Source organism: Rhamphochromis longiceps, linkage group LG11, assembly GCF_057381845.1.
Source record: "Rhamphochromis longiceps isolate RC_006_pf linkage group LG11, R_longiceps_female_GT1.1, whole genome shotgun sequence".
NCBI lineage: Eukaryota > Metazoa > Chordata > Actinopteri > Cichliformes > Cichlidae > Rhamphochromis > Rhamphochromis longiceps.
The window spans coordinates 16,932,141-16,952,586 of record NC_140567.1 but is presented as its reverse complement, the minus strand read 5'-3'; the positions used below and the strand labels follow the sequence as shown (position 1 = coordinate 16,952,586).

The 20,446-nt window shown below is 41.0% G+C and overlaps 1 protein-coding gene across 1 annotated transcript; it reads right to left on the bottom strand.

Moving 5' to 3' along the window:
• Positions 1-13,962: 13,962 nt before the first annotated feature.
• On the bottom strand, positions 13,963-16,825 carry eny2 (ENY2 transcription and export complex 2 subunit). Its single transcript, XM_085422520.1, has 5 exons — positions 16,617-16,825; positions 16,295-16,375; positions 15,788-15,858; positions 14,876-14,950; positions 13,963-14,678 (listed from the first exon to the last, which is right to left on the bottom strand). Exons 2-5 carry the CDS (start codon positions 16,360-16,362, stop codon positions 14,605-14,607), a joined length of 288 nt encoding a protein of 95 aa, XP_085278646.1. The 5' UTR covers positions 16,363-16,375; positions 16,617-16,825; the 3' UTR covers positions 13,963-14,604.
• Between the last annotated feature and the right edge of the window lie 3,621 nt (positions 16,826-20,446).

Sequence of the window (20,446 nt, the reverse complement as noted above, 5' to 3'; positions counted from 1 at the left end):
GCACCAATGTGCCAGGTCTCGGTTTAATGAATCCCACCTGTAACACATTTGCACATTCATTCCTCTCCAAGGAGAAATCCTGTTGCCAAAGCAAAGCCTGAGCGCAGTGGAAGTGTGCAGCTCTGCTGAGTTACAAATCTAAATAGTGTACCCAAGATGGCTGCTGATTCATTTAGAACCTGATGACTTTGGAGTTCATGTATGAAATCTATATATTTGTATACATTAACATTTACGCTACGTCCAGGAAACAGGAGAGGGAAGGTAAAAGAGAGGCCTTTGGAATGTCAGAGAGAGACCCAGGGATTTCACTAACATGAATACATCAAATGATTCATTTGATGGGTAAGCTCTTCACAAACTGTATACATACCAGTATCTTAGATGATAATTAGGCCATTCATCTAGGACTTTTCCATTATCTCAGTCTAATACCTCAGTAGCCTCTGCACATATTCCTGTGTGTACGTCTTCCCTAAACCCCTCAGAAGAATCCTTCTTCTCAGAAGAAAGATTCTTCTGAGGGGTTTGGGGATGATTCATACATCTTTAAGAAAATCAAAGTGAGGCCTTTGTATAATATATTGTAATGTTTGAACTGTTAAAACAAAATACAGTTTTCAAATCAGTTGTCTGATGGCACACATATAAAAGCCAGGTTAATTCAATTTGATTCAAGACTAGGAGTAAACTCAGTTATTGTGCAAATGTACCATTTATAATATTGAGGAAACCATATAACCATAAGGTTGAGTCACTTGGCTGAGTGATGAAACATTTTCTCCACTGGAAATGTTACGTCCAGACAAACAGAATCAACCTTTTGGGATTAAGTTACCTGGATGATTGAGCATGCATCAAGATTTTTCTCAAAATAATTTTTTTTGCTGACAATATATATATTTGTTTTTTTAATCTGACACATATATGGTAGGACTGTATGGTGGTGCGATCGTTAGCATAGTCGCCTCACTGCAAAAATGTTCTGTGTTCAAATCTAGGCAACTAGTTACTTGAGACAATCAACTCTGGGGCCTTTGTATGGAGAGCGTTTCTCCATGCGTACCTCTCCTTCCTCCCAAAGTGCAAAGACTTGCATGTTAGGTTGATTGGTGACTATAATTTGGCTGTAGTTGTGAATATGACTGTACTTGGTTGGATGTCTCTCTGCTGGTATAGACTCTAGCCTCAGATCCTTTTTGATCTTCTGAGTTGTTTGGTGATCAGGTCAAAATCCTGGACTTTTTGATTTAATCCATGAGTTGTTGTTGTTGTTGTTTTTTTGGATAAATCTGGGTTTTTGTATAGTAATTAATTAGTGACTTCTGTATCTCATTTCTAACGTGGGTGACAGTTAAAGCTGAATCACTCATGACATTTGCTGTTGTTCATTTTGGTAATGTTGCTCCCAGCTGGTGGTCCTAGTAATGAGCAATGGGGGGTGGGTGGTCAACATTGAATAGGATGCCAGAGATCTTCTGAAATGCTCCTTCAGGGCCTTTTGCATTTAGTCACCCTGAGCTCATAATAGTGTGACTAAAGCAATTGTTCTCTTAATTAAAGCCATTCGGGTCTTCTGTGGCGTCCTCCCCCCCCTACCCTCAGGTGGGACTCAGGTGATAAGGCACTGAAAGAGAAGATGTTTTTATATTGTTAATCAAGACTGTGCTCATGTTTTTAGAGCAACAAACAGCACCGTAAATTCAAAACAGCAGTGGTTTAAGAGTAACCGAATAGCTGGGAAAATCATTTATACTTGCGTGTAAAACAGTCCTCCCCTAAATATCCAGTTTGCATATTCAGCTGTTCTGGCATAGTGCAATCCATGAAATGACCGCATTTAAGTCATTGTTACAGTGGGTCATAACATGCATCAGTTATTCTCCAGCTATCAACCTACCACATGAATGACAGATTTGCAACTTCTCTTTATTTTCCTGAATTTCGATTTGAAAGGGTTGCTCCACCTTCAGTTCTGACCACATCTCCACATGTGAAACATTGTGCCTGCAGAACACCATTTAAACTTTAATTCTTCATTCTGAATAATTCACAAGCCCGAAGAGTGTTAGAAGGTTGAAGAGCCAAACTAGAGCATATGTGAAAGAACAGTTGGCACACAAAGAAAACTGCCCCAAAACCTTCAAATGGAAAAAAAAAGAAAAAAGAATCTGCTGGGGCCATAGTTTGTTTTCACCTGAAGTAGTCATTTATCTTGGCCAGTGCCCAACACTAAACCACTGTGTATGTTTCTATGGTCTCAGTGGGTTTGTGTGTGCACCACAGCCACTTAAAGAGGTGGGGGGGGACTGCAGATTTCAGTCCTAATCTAGGAATTGTGAAACCACACTGTTTCCTTGCACTTGAAAAGCGCTTGGCATCTTTTTCAGCTGCAAAGGGCCTGTATACACCAGCTCACATGAATCATGCAGATGAGTTTACAAAGTATGCTTATTTTATTTCACTGTGGTAAATATGTGAAAGCAGTGATGATGATAAAAAGGTTATTGTGGTTGTAGCTTTTCATTTTTTATCTGCTGTGTCAATAGCAAAGAGCGGTGGCTCTTAACTTTCTCAAAGCAAAGCCAAACACCAAAGAGAGCTACTGAAAGATGTAATGTTAAGTCCAGGTTTCTCTGAATAAACAGTTCTTTTTAGTATAATGTATGGTTTGTCACTTTGAGGAGGCTAACACTCGAATTCTAAAGCTGCACTTATCAACGTTATTGCCAGTAATGACAGGATAATGAATTCATGTGACGAACCCGCAGATAATTATTGCTGGACTCACTGAATGGAGACTCACTGTTCTGCCCCTGGCTTTGTTCTCACTGTAAGAAATGTTACCACAGTAAAACCATTTGAACTCATGAACTCATGGTCCGTGTAGTGTTTTTAAACATTTTTAGATCAATTAAATTTAATGAAAAAGAGAACAAAGATATTTTAGGTGCTGGGTGCACAAATTACACTAAAAATTCATTGTCCAAATCTAATAAATTGGTGATAACAGAAAGCATTTAGTAAGTAAGTTTGAAGTAAAAGGGCAAATTAGAAGTGTCAGTTTTGTTTGTGTATACAGATACTAATTACAACCATTTATGCTTTCCTCCATTTCCAAACTCCACACAGCAGACTGTGAAGTTAGATGAGCTCAAATTTCCTCTCAAGTTGCTGCACAATAGCAGCAGAAACAAAGTCCTCAGACTGGGAATTTACCACCTCCTTCCAGTCAACAGCCCCCTTGGGAGTTTTCCTGAATAAGTCCCAGACTGCTATGTAGCTCAGCTATCTCGCTGAACTACCGTGCAACCAGCTACTTCAAAACTGGAATCCACGCACTCTGCACTCGGCAATAAATCAGTGGGTTAGCTGGACTTCCTTGGAATGCTTGTTGACTGCAGATGATTGTAAGTCCAAGCAAGGTCCAAACCTTATCAGTGTCCAACACGTCTCTGTGTAATCACAAATGAAGCAGAGATAAAAGCAATTTTCCTAGAGCCCTGGTTCTCAAAATACGGCCCATGGGCCAATGGCACCCCTCGGTAACATTTTGTGTGACCAGTGATGTAACAAGGAAAGAATTTATGCTTTTATGTATCGTATCGAGTTTACGTCACGCTATACTACCTATTTATGGTGCAAATCAGCTTTAACTAAGGGAGCACTTCTCTTTCATTTGGACTCTTCTGTTGAAGTTATTATTATTATAGCTGACTGAAACAGGTTGACAATTAATAGTGCTTGAGTTCTTTTTAGGTTGGCCCTCTTCAGATGATGGTCAGGCATCAAAACTTTGAGAATCCCACCTTAGTCACATAGATTGCTATAGGCAGTTGCTGTCCCAGCAAAAAAAATATCTAAGCGTTCTGCTCTGGTTATGATTGTTAACTTGTATGCCACTAGTGTGTGTCTTAAATATGACCCCTCTAGTGTAGTGCACAGGATGCATGCAAAGTGTTTTAGGTCACTTTCATGACCTACTCCTGGAATCACCCCTGTTGCATGCTGTAACACCAGGTGTGCATTTTTGCATTTGATTCAACTTCAGGAAACACATGTTTTTGGTGTCCAAAAGTGGCATCACCAGTGAAAATAAACACAGCGCTCAAGTTATTCTTCTTACCAAGGATTTGGAATGTAAATGGAGAAAAAATATTATTGCAGCCAATTCAACCGAGAAGCACTTGCTTGCTGCAATTAAGTCAAAAGTTTTGATTTGCCAGTCCCTGCATGCCATGAGGATTTCTCACCCGTGTCTGCACCTGACTTCGCAAAAACAAATCTCAGAGACTGTACGACACTCAGAGACCACGTTCCAGTCTCAGTTTGTGATGCAGTGTAAGTCATTCAGCATATTTTGACATGCAAATATGGCCCTGAGCAAGCTTTCAGCTGACCCCTTCGGAGACTTGGGTGGGCTCCCGAAATACCTCCCTTAATTTGACATGACCTGATTTGGAGGATTTCAGTGTTATTACTCCTCTCGGACGTGTGGACTCACATGCGAGGCGTGAGGTTGAGGGAGGTCTTCCCGGAGCTGTTATGAGAGCTGATGTGAGACAACAGTGGTTCGTGCCTGGAGCAAAAGGGAGGTGTATTTAGAGGGAGGGATCGGAAAGAGAAGGAGGTGGATCACATGAGTGACAGAAAAGAGGGAACAGTGGGGGCTGGGGGCCCGACCTGAGTTGTCCACAGGTGTCATTTCAACATCTCTTTTCCTCTCATCTCTCTCTGTCAGTCTCTGGTCCTCCCAAGCCATCTCGCTATTGTTGTGTTGGAAGTCCTTGAGTTTTGACAGCTGTGCTTGGAGTGCTGTAACAGCAGTCTGGAGGGAAGGGTGTGTATGTCTAGCTGTGTGTGTCTGATAGTTATAGTGGATGCGGACACTCTAGTGTGCAGCTTCTTGGTACACAAATACTGGTGTGTGTGTGTTTGTATATCTCTAGAGGGTAATCCTTTTGGATGAAGACGCGATGATGATAGAGAATAAATCTGATTTATGAAGTACCTTGTGGACCTATAATGCAGCTCAGTTTGCTTTTTAAACGCCAGTTTGATATGTGATGTAATTATGCAGCCAGAAGAGAATCAAATTGTAAAGAAAGAGTCCCCAGGCGTGCTTGCACTTCACTGAAGCAGAGGAGCAGCTCAGGGTTTGTTTGTTTTTTACGCAACCTACTTTCAGCATGCTAGTTGAATAAGAAATAATAAACTACTGTCATACAAACACCTTGTGTGACATTTGGTCTTGACAAAGGCTGCAAATAACAAGTGAAATTGCTGAAATACTGGCCTACTCACCTCAGGGGTGTTTGAAGTAGTTTTTTTAAAATCTGGTGTTACTTAACATTATACAATTCAATTTACACCGATGGAGAACGGAGCAGGTCTTTCACCCTCATTTTAAGGAAGGGAGTCACCAGTCACCATAGAATTCATCCTCTCGGGACAGTGGATGCCTTGAAAACAAGCTCCTCTCAATCCATCCAATAGTAAGTTACTTTTTAGGCTGCGGCCATGCACTGTGGGCAAAACTAGTGAAACTTTCTGTCAGTGTAAAGAGGTTTAACTACACATTTGATCCCTGTGATGTCATAATGTAAAAAAAGAAGAGGAATTTTACCATGACGTTTATATACATGATAAAAAAAAAATGCTGCTGTAGTTAGTGACAGAAATGTGTCAGCATGACTGTTTGAGCTTTTTTTTAAAAAAATTTAAATTATTATTATTTTTGTGGGCTTACTGTAAAAATAAGCCTTTCTGTCATTAATTTTTTGTCTGTTACTTAATTACTTTGGTGGGGTATGGATGCCCATGGGGTAGCTCTTTAATATTAGGAAAAGCAGTAAAAACCATAAAATTACAGTTAAAAGTCCTAAATTTATGCCCTCCTTCACACTTCCAAGGCCGTTCAGCGAGCCATATTTGAGTCTTTGCTGGGCCAGTTCTGGCCCCTGTTCCTTATGTTTTGACACCTGTGCTCAAAGTGACAGATCAATACTGACATTCCTGGAGTCCTTTTAGTGCAGCTTAAAGCCATAGCCATAGCCATAGCCTTTGAGTGCCTGAATTTATGTGCATGTGCCTGGGTGCAGATACACCTGTATGTTACACAGCTACCTTTTCAATAAAGGTGGCTTAAACAACTGTGCAAGAATCCTATTTACTTAATTATGTTGCAGCTGGTATACATTTTGTCCTGACTGGTGTAGTAGAAGTGAGGTGAGCTTGGGAATAAAGCAGGAATGTGCAGTGGGTGAAAGGCAGCTGGTGGCTGAGCCCTGCTGGGTCGCAAGGGAGCAAGGCCACGGCAGCCACATGTGGCTCAGCTGATTCACACACCCACAACTGATTCACACAGGCAGCCTGGCCTCCCTGTCCATACATATCTATAGTAAGATCAGAGGGACAAAACACAATGTGTGTGAAATAGATGGGGCTGGATGATAATGATTATAAAGCACAGAGCCGATGGAATGGTTTTAACAACTTGATGCTAATTAGAATAGACTTGTTGTTAATCATCTTTAAGCCTGAAAGCTTATTTGCCCACCCAGCAAGCTGCACAGTCTTCCACAAAATTAGCAATAATCATGAAGGTCAGCAGAGTTCTCCCATTTTCCCAAAAGCAACTGTTGACCACATGTTCACATAGCTAGCTCTGAACTCAAAACTAATAAGGCGATTGCATTATCACAGTCCGAAATGACTTCTATGAAGCAAAGCCAGGAGTTATTATTTCTTACTGAAACTGACTCACCACCAATTAGCATCAAAATAACCAGCTGCATTACGGTAATGAAATGGCAAGCACTCAGGCGTTGCACTTATCAGTCTGCTCATAGCTGCGTCACACCATAAAATACTTACTTTTTCCTCCTGTTTGCTCTCCAAACAAACTTTATCAGCTAATGAGTGGAATCCAGGACCATTTCAGGACAAATGTGCTACACCTGCACTTACTTCTCATCACTTCTTGTTATATACCGCAATTACATAACTACCAGGCTAGATTCACATCAGTATAGACTGAAGAAGTCGAATATCTGTGTCTTTATATATCTCACAGCCTTTGAAAATGAGGAGTAATGTCTCTTTGCCATAGCAGGTTTTCCTTGGGTCTTCCCCTGCTGTTTCTGGGACAAACAAAACATACAGCTGAGTTGCTTTCAGGTGCTCAAAATAAGGAACATTCTTCTTTATTTCACTCCCAGTGCTTGCCTGAGAAACTCATAAAAGGACAGGACTTTCTGTGGTCAGGTAATAACATGGCATGCATTGTCATCAGCTGAGTCACATAAATGCTCCATGACATGCCAACCAAAGAAGATATGTCTGTTTATCGTTAGCTTTAAATTCTTTATGAATGAAGTGCTTTTATGCACCCGAAAAACTGTGGGGAAAATTGAGATCGTATAAGTACAGGCAAGGAGGGGACTTATAATGATGTCCCACAGAGAGTTTATCCAAAGGACACAGAAAATTCAAATCAAAGCAAAACATTCCATGTGTATTTCCAATTTTCTTAATGAATCAGCAGCAGTTTAAATGACCTGCTATGTCTTCTCATGCAGAGTGCTCACTGTACTTCCCCCTCTGTCATCTGTTCTTCGGCTCCCTCAGCTGGTCGCAATTGGTACTTGCTGCTCTGCAAAAACCACGGCGTTCGTGCCGAAATAGAAACGAAGAGAGCAGATAAATCACTGCTAAACTGAGTCAAAATAAAAACAACCGCTTTGAAATGAACAGAAACCAGAAAGGCCCCCGAGAAACATTTTAACAAGAGCATGAAACCGAATGGGTGCGTTTGAGTCACAAATTACAAATTGCTGGAGATTTAACCAGCTGAAAGATATTTCCTTATAAAAGCGTAAAGGTCAACATGTTGACATTGTTCGCTGATAGTCTGCTCCTTATCGAGGAATGTTTGCAGTAATTACCTGTTTATGATTGATGGAAATCTTGTAGCAATAAAATAGCCCATTAAAATGCCAGAATGTGCCCTGGTATGTTAAGAGGAAAGGTGTACATGAGTTTAATTAAAAATAAGGAAAGGCTAAGCTGCAGATAAAAAAAACCCATCTTAACACTTTGGCTGTGCTAGATTATTATTAGTTGCTATGATACCCACATCCTCTATTCTCATTTCTTTGTCAGAGCCTCCTGTGGTTTAGGGCACTATATAAAACCTACTGGGCTGGCCTTCTGGCTTCTTTTTGCTTGCAGTTATTGTTGCAGTGCACAAGCCATGCTGTTTGGTTGCTCCAGCTGAGACGAGAACCCCTACTGGGCTTTTCCCATGATGATGAGAACCCCACTCTTCTCAGCCCAGCCAGCAGGTAATGGATAAGGGCCCCGAGCTGCTCCTACATCCACTCTCTCCCCTTCCCCGAGGCCTCCTGAGCCACCCTCTTTCCTCCCTCCATCCTCTGCCTCCTTTAAGTTCCCTTAAGTCATGATCTGGCCCGTAAATTAGTGCTGGGAGAAAAATAGGTTCTGTAAGATGAAACTGGGTTTCGGCTTGTATCAGCACACGACTCAGGGGAGACAAGAGAGAAGAAGCAGGCAGTAAATCCATTGGAGTCCACTGATAGCGCCTGTTTGCACAGCCACTGCCGCTTCCTTTGATCAAATGGCTGGGGGAGCGGGGGGTCGTGTGGCACTGCCGAAGGTCAGCTATATATTACACTCCTAAAAGTGATTACTGAAATTCTTAAGTGAAACCATTCTGCTGCCAGGGTGTGCTCTAATCCCCTGCAGCGTTGTCTGGGCCGGGGCAGGGGCTGGGGCCTCTCTGTGGATCTGTGCGCCCAGCACTCTTTTTCTTTCTCCCCCTCCTGCCCCACTTGTGTTTTCTATCATCAGAGCAGGGCTAAAAGGAGCCCCTACATGGAAACATGGCCTATCCTGTTGCAATATCAACTGCTGGGGCTTGGAGGAGAGAGAGCGTGCGAGAGCAAGAGAGAGAGAGAGAGAGAGAGAGAGCGCAAGAGGGGGAAAGGTAGTGTCAGGAAACAGAAAAATGCACACACTTCAAAGGCTGGAGCAGCAAATTAAGGGTTAGGCATTGGACACGACAGTAAGTGGCCTTTACATCAGAAACAGGATAAACAATGTCTGGATTGTGTTTTGCTTCTTTCCTCCGTGTTGTTGCACAGAGACCCCCCGGCTTTCCCTCTACACACTGGCTGTGCTGTAGGTAAAGCACTAAACCAACTCAATAAAGCTTTTTTTTCTTCCCCCTTCTTTTTTCTTCTTTTTCTTACAATGAGCAAATAATTTTCATCAATTGAGCCATGATGAAATGTTTTGTACGCGAGCCACCGACGTGTGTAAATGAATGGAAAATCTGACAACACGTGCGCAGAATGAATGTGTATGAGCGTGTCACAAAGCCTCTGTTAAAATTCTGCAATTTTATGACTGGTAGCTAATTCATGCCACAGCGTTATACCATATCAAATCAGTTACAGCGACTTATAAAACAGAAGTGCTGCTTCGAAGCATCACACACAAGCAAGCATGATGAGAGAAAACTGTGCGAGCGATTGCTTGTGTGTGTGTGTGCTTGGGTTTGAATGTGTGGCTCCTACTGCACCAGCATCACAGTTGAGCTTCAGCCAGCCAACATGATCTAAACAAGAATTATGTGAAGTCAAGCTCTATGAAACTTTATACACATTTGCTGATCATTACCTACGATTGCTTTGTGTTAACTTTGGCAGACCCACTCTGGCTCTGGGACTGAAAAAGGGGGATGATGTATTTCCTCTTATTTATTATTTGCACTGGGCTACTGAGAGGGAAAAGGGAGGGGAGGTGGGTGAGAGTGGTATGCCTGTGACTGGCGCACTGATGCCAGGAATAACAGAAAGAAACTTGCTCTGCAGCCTCATTAGCTTGTAGCAGTGCAGTTCCCAGGAGACTCAACAGAATGTAAATACATTTAAAACCCTTCTCGCCGCAGGATGCTGCATGCCAGCGCCTCCGTATTTCTGCTCCTCTGGGCTCGCTCGAAACGTGAATGCAGACAGCACCAAGCGCTGCAAGTGTGTAGGCTTCAAAAGAGTTGCAACCCCATGTTGCACGTCTCATAAATTCTAGTGGGGGAATTCAAAGAGAAATTTATCGAGCGTGGCATTCACATGTGTTGACAGTAAAGAGGGCCAACTGCACATCGGGTCTTGAGAATTTGGAGGTGCACATTCTCCCTTTCTCTCTCTTGGTTTTGAAACACCCTTTTTGACCGTTTGCCTTTCATGCACTGTCTTTGCCCTTTCCGTTAAGAAAAAGTCCTATAGCTGTGTTGTATACGTAAGAAAGGTTAGATATCCTGTTGTAAACATGAGAGTCATTTATGAACACTGCTTGGCACGGAAGATTTCATGGGCACTTCTTAAACTGTTCCCCACTGAAGCAGGTGCACTGTTATCCCAAATAAGGAGATGCACTGTAACATCATCATTTCCCAACATTGTGTTTATAATACAAGCACATTTCTGCCGCATGTTTCCACCCTGAGCTGCCCTTTTCTTCAGATAGTTTGTACAGTATGAGAAGTGTTTATGGTCTTTGAATGTTGCCAATTTCACTGGAGAGAGAGAGAACGAGAGAGCACTGCCGAGTACTGCCGAGCACTGCCGAGCACTGCCGAGTACTGGGGCTCAGCATACGGGGCTACACATTTGGCTCTTTCACCTATTGACACAGCTGCTGTCGTGCTGTAGCGGTCTGATTCTGGGAGTGGTGAACGTATCTGCACACACTTAACCTTCATGCACATAAGTGCACATGGTAACACACACACACAGACCTATAACACGTTTGTCTTCTCCTTTCAAATGTCAAGTGCACAGATTGATATTGACTTTGCTCTTTGTTGTTGCCTGACTGATTGTGGCTCATTCGGAGGATGCCACGAATCATTCTGACCATCAGCACCTGCAAAAATCTCTGCCATATCCACAGATGCGTCCACCTGAACCAGCGAATGAGAAGAGGTAGTTGTTAAATCATGTTTCACTCATTGTTTTTCACAACTTTAACTTCTTTTTATTGATGTGCAGAGTCATCTGGTTACTGTACAGCTCCTCTGCAGAGCAGTTTGAGTCCTGAGCCGAGAACAGAGGGTGAGAATGTAAATTTGAAAAACAAAAAACTATATGATAATAAATTGCATCATTGGGAATTCAGTCCAATGTCAGCCTGCAGTGCGCCACAGTGCACCTAACCCCCCTTTTACTGTATATGCAAGGGCCCGGGGAGATCTGCTGATAACATTGGGATTAATGCCGGCCATTAAAACGGAGCGTGTGTGCTGGGTTGAAGGGGTGCGTTACATTTGGCCTCTGCAGCACCACTGTATATCAGCATGTTGTCACCTGAGCTGATGTCACAGCAGGTCCTTTGGCTAAGAAAACACACTCTCTGTCTTGCGTGGGTGACGAGAGCAGAGTCACTCTCCACCCGCTAATGTGCTACTAGGGGCGGGTCATTTGGAGTTCATGGCCTATGTCAGTGCAACAGTGCATCCATAACCAATTAGGTGTCGTGCATGTGTAACTAGAGAAGCATTTTAATAACCCTCGTGATAAGGTTTAGTATACGGTGGATGGAAAACCACAAAACAAAGACAACATCTAAACTAAAACAGAAATGAGCTCTCTTTTAGACTGTGGTAATTTATGTTTTATGGATACCCCCACCCCCCAGCTCTCATTGAAACACTTGAGCACACTTGTTCATTTTGTCCGGTACCCTCCGAGGACCTTGAAATGACCTGACAACCAGGTTTTTAGTAAAGGAAACATGTCCCCTCCATGAAGAAGGTCACCCCTGTTCATCCTTCCAGGATCTCTCCCCTCTGCTGGGAACAGTTTGTTATTCTGGGAAGTAAAGCAGCACCAGGCTTGTCATTACAGGATCATGGCTCTTCTTCGCATCCAAGTCCATTTAATCAAAGGACAATGTTAATTCACAGCACCAGCTGGGTGTGATTCGTGCGGCTGTGGGAAATAACTTTTTTCTTTCCCCCGTCAACTATTTTCAAGCTGTTCTCTCATTTGTCACATTTTTGTTCTGGTTCCATCTTTGAAGGGCCAGGTGTGAAGCTGCCTGCTGTGTTGATACCAAGGATTACACACTGCACATACAATTGGGCCCTCATTTACACTGGAATACAATGGAAAGCACATGTCCTAGGAATGCATATCATTTTGTTCTCGCATAACTGTCTACAGAGTAAATACAGACAGAATACCAAAGGCAAAAAAGTCATTCTTTCACTCTTATAAAATGCAATCAAAAATCAGAGGGAAAAAACTATAAAAACAATTGAACAATTAAACAGAACTCCTGACCTTCTTTGGGGATATGGGTAGCATCTCGACATCAAATGTCATCCATATAAGTTAAAAGATTTCTGAAATTCACAGCACAAAACTATTTTTGCAGCATAACTCAAATTTTTTGGAAGGTCCAGTGATCTTATAGGTTGAAAAACTGATTTTATTTCCTTCATAAAGTGCCTACATGTAGAAGACAAGAGTGCTAGGCTAGGCTAGCAGTCACCAGTTGTACCACCCAAACTTAAACCTTAGTTTCGGCCATAAACGTATGTAAATGTAGTCAAAATCTAGTTCATTCACACAGAAATCTGGATAAATGTCCTGTTTCTACCTTAAAAATGGGCATGAGAGGAATAATCTGCAGCTTTACCAAGACCTGGCTGACAGGCTTTGACTCTGCATAGCAGGTGTATTTGAAGTTAACAATGGGCTTTAAGTCAGGAAATGATTTGGTACATAAAGACATTGCATCAGTCACGTTTAATTTATAATGTACAGTGGGGAAAAGCATTATTTGATCCCCTGTTTAATTTGTTAAGTTTGCTCATGAACAAAGAAAGAAACTCTCTAATTTCTATGGTAGTTTAATTTTAATGGAGATGGACAGAATATCAATCAAAAATATAGAAAATAACACATTAGATAAAAGTTTGAAATTGATTTGCATCTCACTGAGTGAAATAAGTATTTGATCGCCCAGCAAAACATGATTTAATACTTGAAGGAGAAACTCATGATGGTAAGCACAGCGGTAAGATGTTTCTTGTAGTTGGTCACCAGGTTTTCATGTCTAAGGAGGGATTTTGTTCCACTCCTCTTTACAGAAACTCTCTGAATCCTTCAGGTTTCTTGTCTGCTGCTCGGCCACTCAAAGCTTCAACTCCCTCCTCAGATTTTCTATTGGTCTGGAGACTTGCTATTGAATTTTGTGACTCTAATGTTCTTCTTCTTTAGCCACTGCTTTGTTATTTTGGTGGTATGTTTTGCTAGAAGACCCAGCAATAACCCATCTTCAGTGCTCTGGCTGAGAGAAGGTTCTCGTCCAGCATTTTATGGTATATGGCCCTGTTCGTGAGCCCCTCAAGTCAGTAAAGCTGTCCTGTACAGAAAAACATAATGCTTCCACCTCCGTGCTTGGCTGTGGTGTTCTTTGGATCATAATCAGCATTTCTCTTTCTCTAAACACGGCCAGTTGAGTTGATCCCAAAGAGCTCAATTTTGGAGTCGTTTACATATTCACTGGCAAACTTTCAGATGGGCCTGTACATAAGCCTTCTTACTTATCCCACTGCACAAGAAGCCTGAAATAGAAATATCAGACGTTTTGTGTATTAAAATAATAACATAAAAGTAGTAGGATAAATTGCGTTATACATTTACCACTGGCATAGATGAAAATTGGATGTTGGAATGATAATGTGCAAGAATTCGATTTAAAATTTTTTTTAAATCAAAGTTATCGGATATGATTTTCTTCATGGTTTACATCATCATGATATAAAATACAATCATGATATCAGCAACTGTTTCCACCTTGTGCCCATAAAACAAGTCTGGACAGTAACTGCTTCAATCTGAAGGAATTTGTTCTAAAAATGACTTTCTCCAGTTCAAAGAAGAAAAACCTTTATTTAAACAGCACATCTCATGTACAAAGGATGACTACATAAGCAAGGTAGGTGTATTTACATAACTGTAATAGTGGGAGGCATAGGATTGGTAGAAACAACTAGATCTGTCAGTACTTTGTGTGATCAGCCACAACATTAGAACCACTCACAGGAGACGTATATAACATTGATTACTTCATTACATGACATTACCATGTTCTAATGGGAACCCTTTAATCCCAGCATGCATTTGTTGCCATCCAAACATTGTGGAAAACCAAGCATTACTCCCCACTCTGCCACACTGCAAACACTGATTGACAAAATGACAGAAAGCCCACGGCATTGACCAAGGCACAGAACGGCCAATCTGACAGAGCATCCTCGGAATGAGCTGGGACAATCCCGAGGCCAAATCCCGCAACGTACAGGATTTAAAAGTATGCACTGCCAACATCCTGGGGCCAGACAAGACAGGCAGGTTCTGTGTCTGTGGGCTGCTGTCAAAGCAGAATATTAAGGAGGTAGCTTTAATGTTGTGGCTGACTGGTATTTGTCTCTGAAATGCATTAAACTCATGAGAAATATAAATCTGTATTAGGGTAGTATAGACAGGTGGTGTAATGAAACATTAATCCAAATTATGTGGCATGCTGAGCCAAGAAGCCTCTTATTCTGTGTAGAAGGTCTTTCTTCACGCTGTCTGGCACCAAGGCTGCAAGACAAAAAAAATTATATCCGTTGCTGTGAACAATCTCTGTGTCTAAACTCACACAAACACAACCTTGCCAATTTAGATCATCTAAACTATTATGTTTTCATATATAAACAATACGGGAAAAAAGGAGAGCCTAGACAGGAACTGATACTTATAGTACACACGGTTTCATTTGAATAGAGAAAGTGAGGTACCTCTGCCTTTGGGAGTGATTTCTACAACCAGGTCGTCCACAGTCACGTGCTCCAAGCCCTTTTCTTTGATGACTTCTGCATATTGAACAAAAGCAAAAGATGAGTCAGTCTCACATCAGTCTACAACAAAACACAACCGCAAGCTTCGTTCCAACATCTAGTTAATGAAAGGAGTTTCTACAGTCAAACTTTAGCTTCAGCAGCTAACCATGTGCATGCCAAGAGTGCACTGTCTTCATGGCTTCAACTGGCTTCAACAGGACAAGGGTGCTAGTCTCGCCTAGGGGAACACATTTCTATGCTCATCTCATCAAGTCTTTCGACTTTTCCTCACATTGTTTTATGAACGAAGGATGTTTTCATGCAGATTGACAACATCCAATGATCTCATTTCAGTTAATGTGTCTTTTCTTTTGATACGATAATCCATAACTGCTTCAAATTAAGAAGGATAAATTGTTAAGACAGGGCATGCACTACTGTGCATCATTAAGGCTGGGCACAGTGAAGCCTGGGCTTTGGCTGGGTTGTGCAGCGACCCCAGGTGCTTCCACCTCAGGTATAAAATGTTTATTCTAATGCTGACATTTAGCAACTTTATTACCACATGCTGTTGGGCGCTGTTATTTTAGGGTTTCTTTAATAACTTCAAAACAGACATTAAAGGTCACTTTAATGTCAATATAGTAGAGATGGCACTGGTTACATATTAATATAGTTTAACCAGTCAGATTTACAGAAAAACTATATTTAAATATGCTCCAACTTTCATACAGTAATCTACATTTGTTAATATATCAGCCTCTTTAAAACCACATCACACCGCCTGAAGTTCAGTTTTTGTTTTTTTAATCCTATAACCTGACCATATTGATGTGACATTTATGATAACAACACCACTGTTCTCTTTACCTTTGCAGTGAGCCTTCATCTGGTCCTTCCATCCGCACTCAGTGAGCCTAGCCCTCAGTATCTCTTTCAATCTGTCCATAAGATACAAGCACATATCACACTGCGCCCTTATCTCCTAATGTTATGAAGTTATGAATAACAGCTGGAAATCCCACTGTTTCATATAAACACCGTCAGCTTTACAAACATGTTATTCAGAGTGATGCGTGCCACTGAAATGAAGATGTGATAAGTGCAGATACTTTCTAGTTTGAAGCATCAACCGGAGTTGAGTATTTACTGTTATATGAAATGTGTGCCTAGTGAACATGTAGCAGCCACATGTTTGCTTTACAATAGCTGGTAATGTCTTTAACTCAACTGATGCACTGAGCACTACTGACGTACTGAAACGTGACAGAGCTTGTGCTTTATAGAAGCTTTACAGTCACACATGCATGGATTCAGCTAGTTACAGTGAACAAATACGAATATATCATTATTAAGAAAGGGCTATAACCGACTCACCTCTCTCTTTCTCCCATCTCGGTCAACTTTTGGTTTATTGTTGCTCTCATTCTGGACTCCCTACTCATAATCTTTGATTTCCTAAGAACAACAAAGAACACACCGTATAGTGAATCCAGAGGAAAATCGGGCTAATGTAGCCATGTTAGTTCATTAACAACAGTAACCCGAACGTGAATGTGCGCGCGCGCGCGTTACCACGTTACACCCACGTTACTAAAGTACTTTAAACCACATTAGTTCCCATTCCCAGCATTCAGGTCTTTAAAGCCAGTAAAAATGTGAGCTTCACAACCGAAGTCAAAAGTCAACATTTACTTACACTCCGGAGAAAGTTGAATGACAGAGGTCTCAGTCTTTACCAGATTCGGTAAGCATACGCTACATCAAAAATAGAAATGGCGCTATACGGCGCTAACAAGCTGTGCTTTAAGTAACAAATATCCGATTCCACAAGAGATCCACGAAAAGAATCACAAGTTGTTTTTACTTCGCGGATTTAACCATCACGTATTACACTCCGAGAGGAAACACAGCTGCGTTCAATGGTTCCTACGCTTCGCAGACCATGCAGTGCAATACTCTAATAGGTCACGCGGCGGCGGTGTTGATTACGATATGTACTCTAATCGAAATCTGCAGCTCACTTTGACCTTTAGAGCTCCTCAGCTATTGGTCCCTGCTGCTGTATACTGTGCCTTACATGCATTTTATTAGCTTGACCTGGTCACCAGCTTTTCAAGACATGACTTGGATGGGTTAATTAGAATCAGAATGAGAATACTTTATTCCCGAAGGAAATTATGTGTGTTACAGTTGCTCCAAGACAGTAACATTAACAGACTAAACTAAGTAAATAATACAATAAGTTACAGAATTTACAAATTTAAGAAATAGCACTAAAAGAATTTACAAGTTTAAGGAATTTAGTTAAGCATCTGTTTATCTTAAAAACATGATAGCTGGTTGACTGTAGTTCGTAGTTGTATTGGAAATGCAGTTAAAAGTATTGTTTGAAGCAAGCACAATCAGTGGTATTTTGAGATGGGGCAAATAAAGTATTATTCATTTAGTTTCTATGAGCAGCATTAACTCTTCCACAACATCTCTTCAGCACAGGTCTTGTAGAAGAGGTCTGCTGCTGGAAAGCAGTCTCAAATTGGATGCCAAAGAAAGAAAGAAAGAAGCTTTAATGCTCTGCAGTTAGATGCTTTTTCATGTGTGTGTGAGAGACAGCACACACACTACTCAGACACTACTGGTCTGAGTTTGCACGTGTCACATCACACATCCAGAAATTGTAAAACCCACTACATCTTTATCACTGTATACGTTCTGATATGGTAGTAAACAAAAGTTCCAAAATAGGCTCTACTCAACATTGCAAGTACTATTTTGTATGTCAGTGTGTTTTGTGTATACATATTAGTTAAAAAAGTAGACAAAAAGTCAATATTTTTCTATATATACAATATATAGAAAATATTAAAGCTTAAATACTAAGTGCAAGTGTTCAGATTTTAGATTACAGATGACAGCTGCATCCAGCTACGAGCTAATGTTAAGCAGGGCAAATTAAAAATACAATTCTTAATCAAATTCATATTAACAAGTAATGAAAAGTATCTAAGGGAAAATGGTGCATGCAGATGATGGAGGGTCTGGATAGTAAACAAAAGCAAAGCCTGAGTGTTCTCAGTTTGGGCTCGATAATGTGACTTGATGCAAAATGAACGAGGCTTCTCCAGATCAGCTTTTTTATGGTGCACAGAAGCCCAGTAAGTGATGCCTGGTGGTTGTTTATTCATGTCTGATGTTGTTCATATACTCATTACATACCACAGTGAACATATTCGCCTGCTGTTACATCTTTGATAACACCTGAGAGACTCTGAAAACTAGATGAAGGTTTGATAACAGCCAAATTGAGTTTTTTGAGCTTCACATTAAACTGCCTCTACTTTGCGAGACGAAGAGTAATATTAAAAAGGGGGAAAAAGGAAAAAATAGTTGGAGAGTTAGTCAGAAACAGCCACTGTAAAATGACAATGCGAAACAAAGCTGGCGCTGCACAGGAGTGGCGTGGAAGCAATAATACTGGTGTCCTGGAGAGCACACATCAGAGTTCAGATGGTGGGGCCTAGAAAAATGCTTTCATGCAGAGAGTTGAAAACGAAAATGAATACCTAGTTCGTTCTTTCTGCTGAGCACAAGTGGTGCTCCAAATACCCCCAAAACACTAGCACATAGGGCATCTGTCTATTGCAATAAAGCCACCTGTGACTTGGCTGGTACATGACACTTTTTTTAAAGGTCTGGGCATCCAGTGTTGCCTTTTCTTCTCATAATTTGTAAAAAAAAAAAAAAAAAAGCATTGCCTTTGAAAACCTTTTTTTTTGGTTCCCCCAGAGACTTCTGCAGAAATGTTCAGTTTTCTGTCTCACATAAAGACCTCTAGCTTCTGGTGAACCTCATTGGCATACATCATTTTTTTATTCCCAGCATTGTAGTAAAAAAAAAAAAAAAAAAAACGAAAGAAAGAAGTCATTGAATGGTCAGCCTGTGTCTTCTCCAGACTGACCTAATATGTTACATTCACTCATTTACTTTTTGGTCAGTTGCTCATTCACATATTGCAGACTTCCATTGTTGTTTTTTTATTAACCTGAACTTGGAATACGTCGGATCTTAAAAAATGTGACACCACCAAAGAAGCCCTGCTTCTCAAAAGGAGGAGCTGTAATTATCCCCACTTGTTTGGCGTCACTAATTGATCATTTAAAGTTCCCTTCTGTTGCTCATTTTACATCATTAAGCAACATTTAAATCTTAAAACAACAACAACAACATAACTATGTCGCAGAAAGGATGCACAAGCATTTTTGTGTTCATTTTGTGAAGAAGTGGCAATGCCAAATAAACTTACAACTGTTGTTCTTTCAGGCACATTGATGCATAGCTACTTTAAAAAAAAGCATCTATCTATATTTTTGATAATCATTTTAATGCAGGAGTGAAAAGCATCTTCATTTGCAACAAGCAGTGCTCCTTTTCCTAAGCAGTTCAATCTTTTGCAGCCATTTTTCTGTGCTCCCCACCTCCAGAGTTCTTTGTATGAGAGAGGAATGATAAATGGATTTAGCTTTATTAATGTAAAAGTTAGTAGAAGCCTGCAGATATAGCTCCACTGAGAAGAAATGTAAAAGTGAAGTTTTAAGGGCACAAAATGCCTTGCACAGATGAGTGAAGAAATCTAACTTTCCAACGCTAATGAAGCAGACTTGTAGAATACAAAGTCTTTTAATAAGGCAGGGGATGGAGAGGGAGAGGAGAAACAGGAAAATAAAGCAAATTCAAAGGTCATGATTCATGCCAAAAGAAGACTGCACAAATCTGATAAGATGTTACCAGTTCTTGTCCTACCCAGTCAATAAGCTGGAACTTTAGTCAGGATATGTCTTCAAAATAACTGATAAATGTAAAAAAAAAAAAGATTTTTCTTTCCTTTATGATTATAAAAGACTGTACCACAGCTACCACTCCAGTTCTGCTCAGTTGCTTGCATAAGTTTAACTGCTGCTGCTGTTTCCTCAAATTTAGGGGAGTCACACTCAGCCACAACTGATAGACTCTCATTGCAGGATAGACGGTGTGAGAAGTCTGGAAACCTTTTTAATAAAATGACAGGGTAGCTACAGGACCTCATGTCAAAGGCTGAGCAGGACTGTAGAAATCTTATGCCCCAGAGGGAGACTGCCTTTTGAGTTCTGACCAAGAACTGTCTAAGGGGAGAATTTAGCAGGACTCCCTTACTTGTTTGAGTGGGAAATTCCTCCCCCTGCATTGCCTTATGTCAGACTGATTGATGCAGTACCTGCTTTGGGATGAGTAATGGTCTTCTGTGTGCATGCAGGACTGCATGACAGAGAAAACCTCTCTGTCTGTCTGTCTGTGTGGGGAGCCTTGGTTAACTATCTTCTTCTCTGCTGACATTTGGTCAGTGAGATGAAAAGAAAATGAAAAGATAGAGAGGGTTTCATTGCTGCTGTTGACCTTTTTTCATCCCAAAGACACTATAAGGAGTTCATACTACTGTTTATGTTTGTAGACAAGCACATGTGCCTTTAGCTTGAGAGGGGGAGAGCTCCAGTC

Excerpts from the sequence above, each read along its gene's own strand:
- eny2 (XM_085422520.1), bottom strand. The coding sequence starts at position 16,362 with ATGAGTAGGGAGTCCAGAATGAGAGCAACAATAAACCAAAAGTTGACC. Across the intron at positions 15,859-16,294 it reads GAGATGGGAGAAAGAGAGAG|ATTGAAAGAGATACTGAGGG; the intron begins GTGAGTCGGTTA and ends TCTTATGGACAG. Across the intron at positions 14,951-15,787 it reads GATGAAGGCTCACTGCAAAG|AAGTCATCAAAGAAAAGGGC; the intron begins GTAAAGAGAACA and ends TTCAATATGCAG.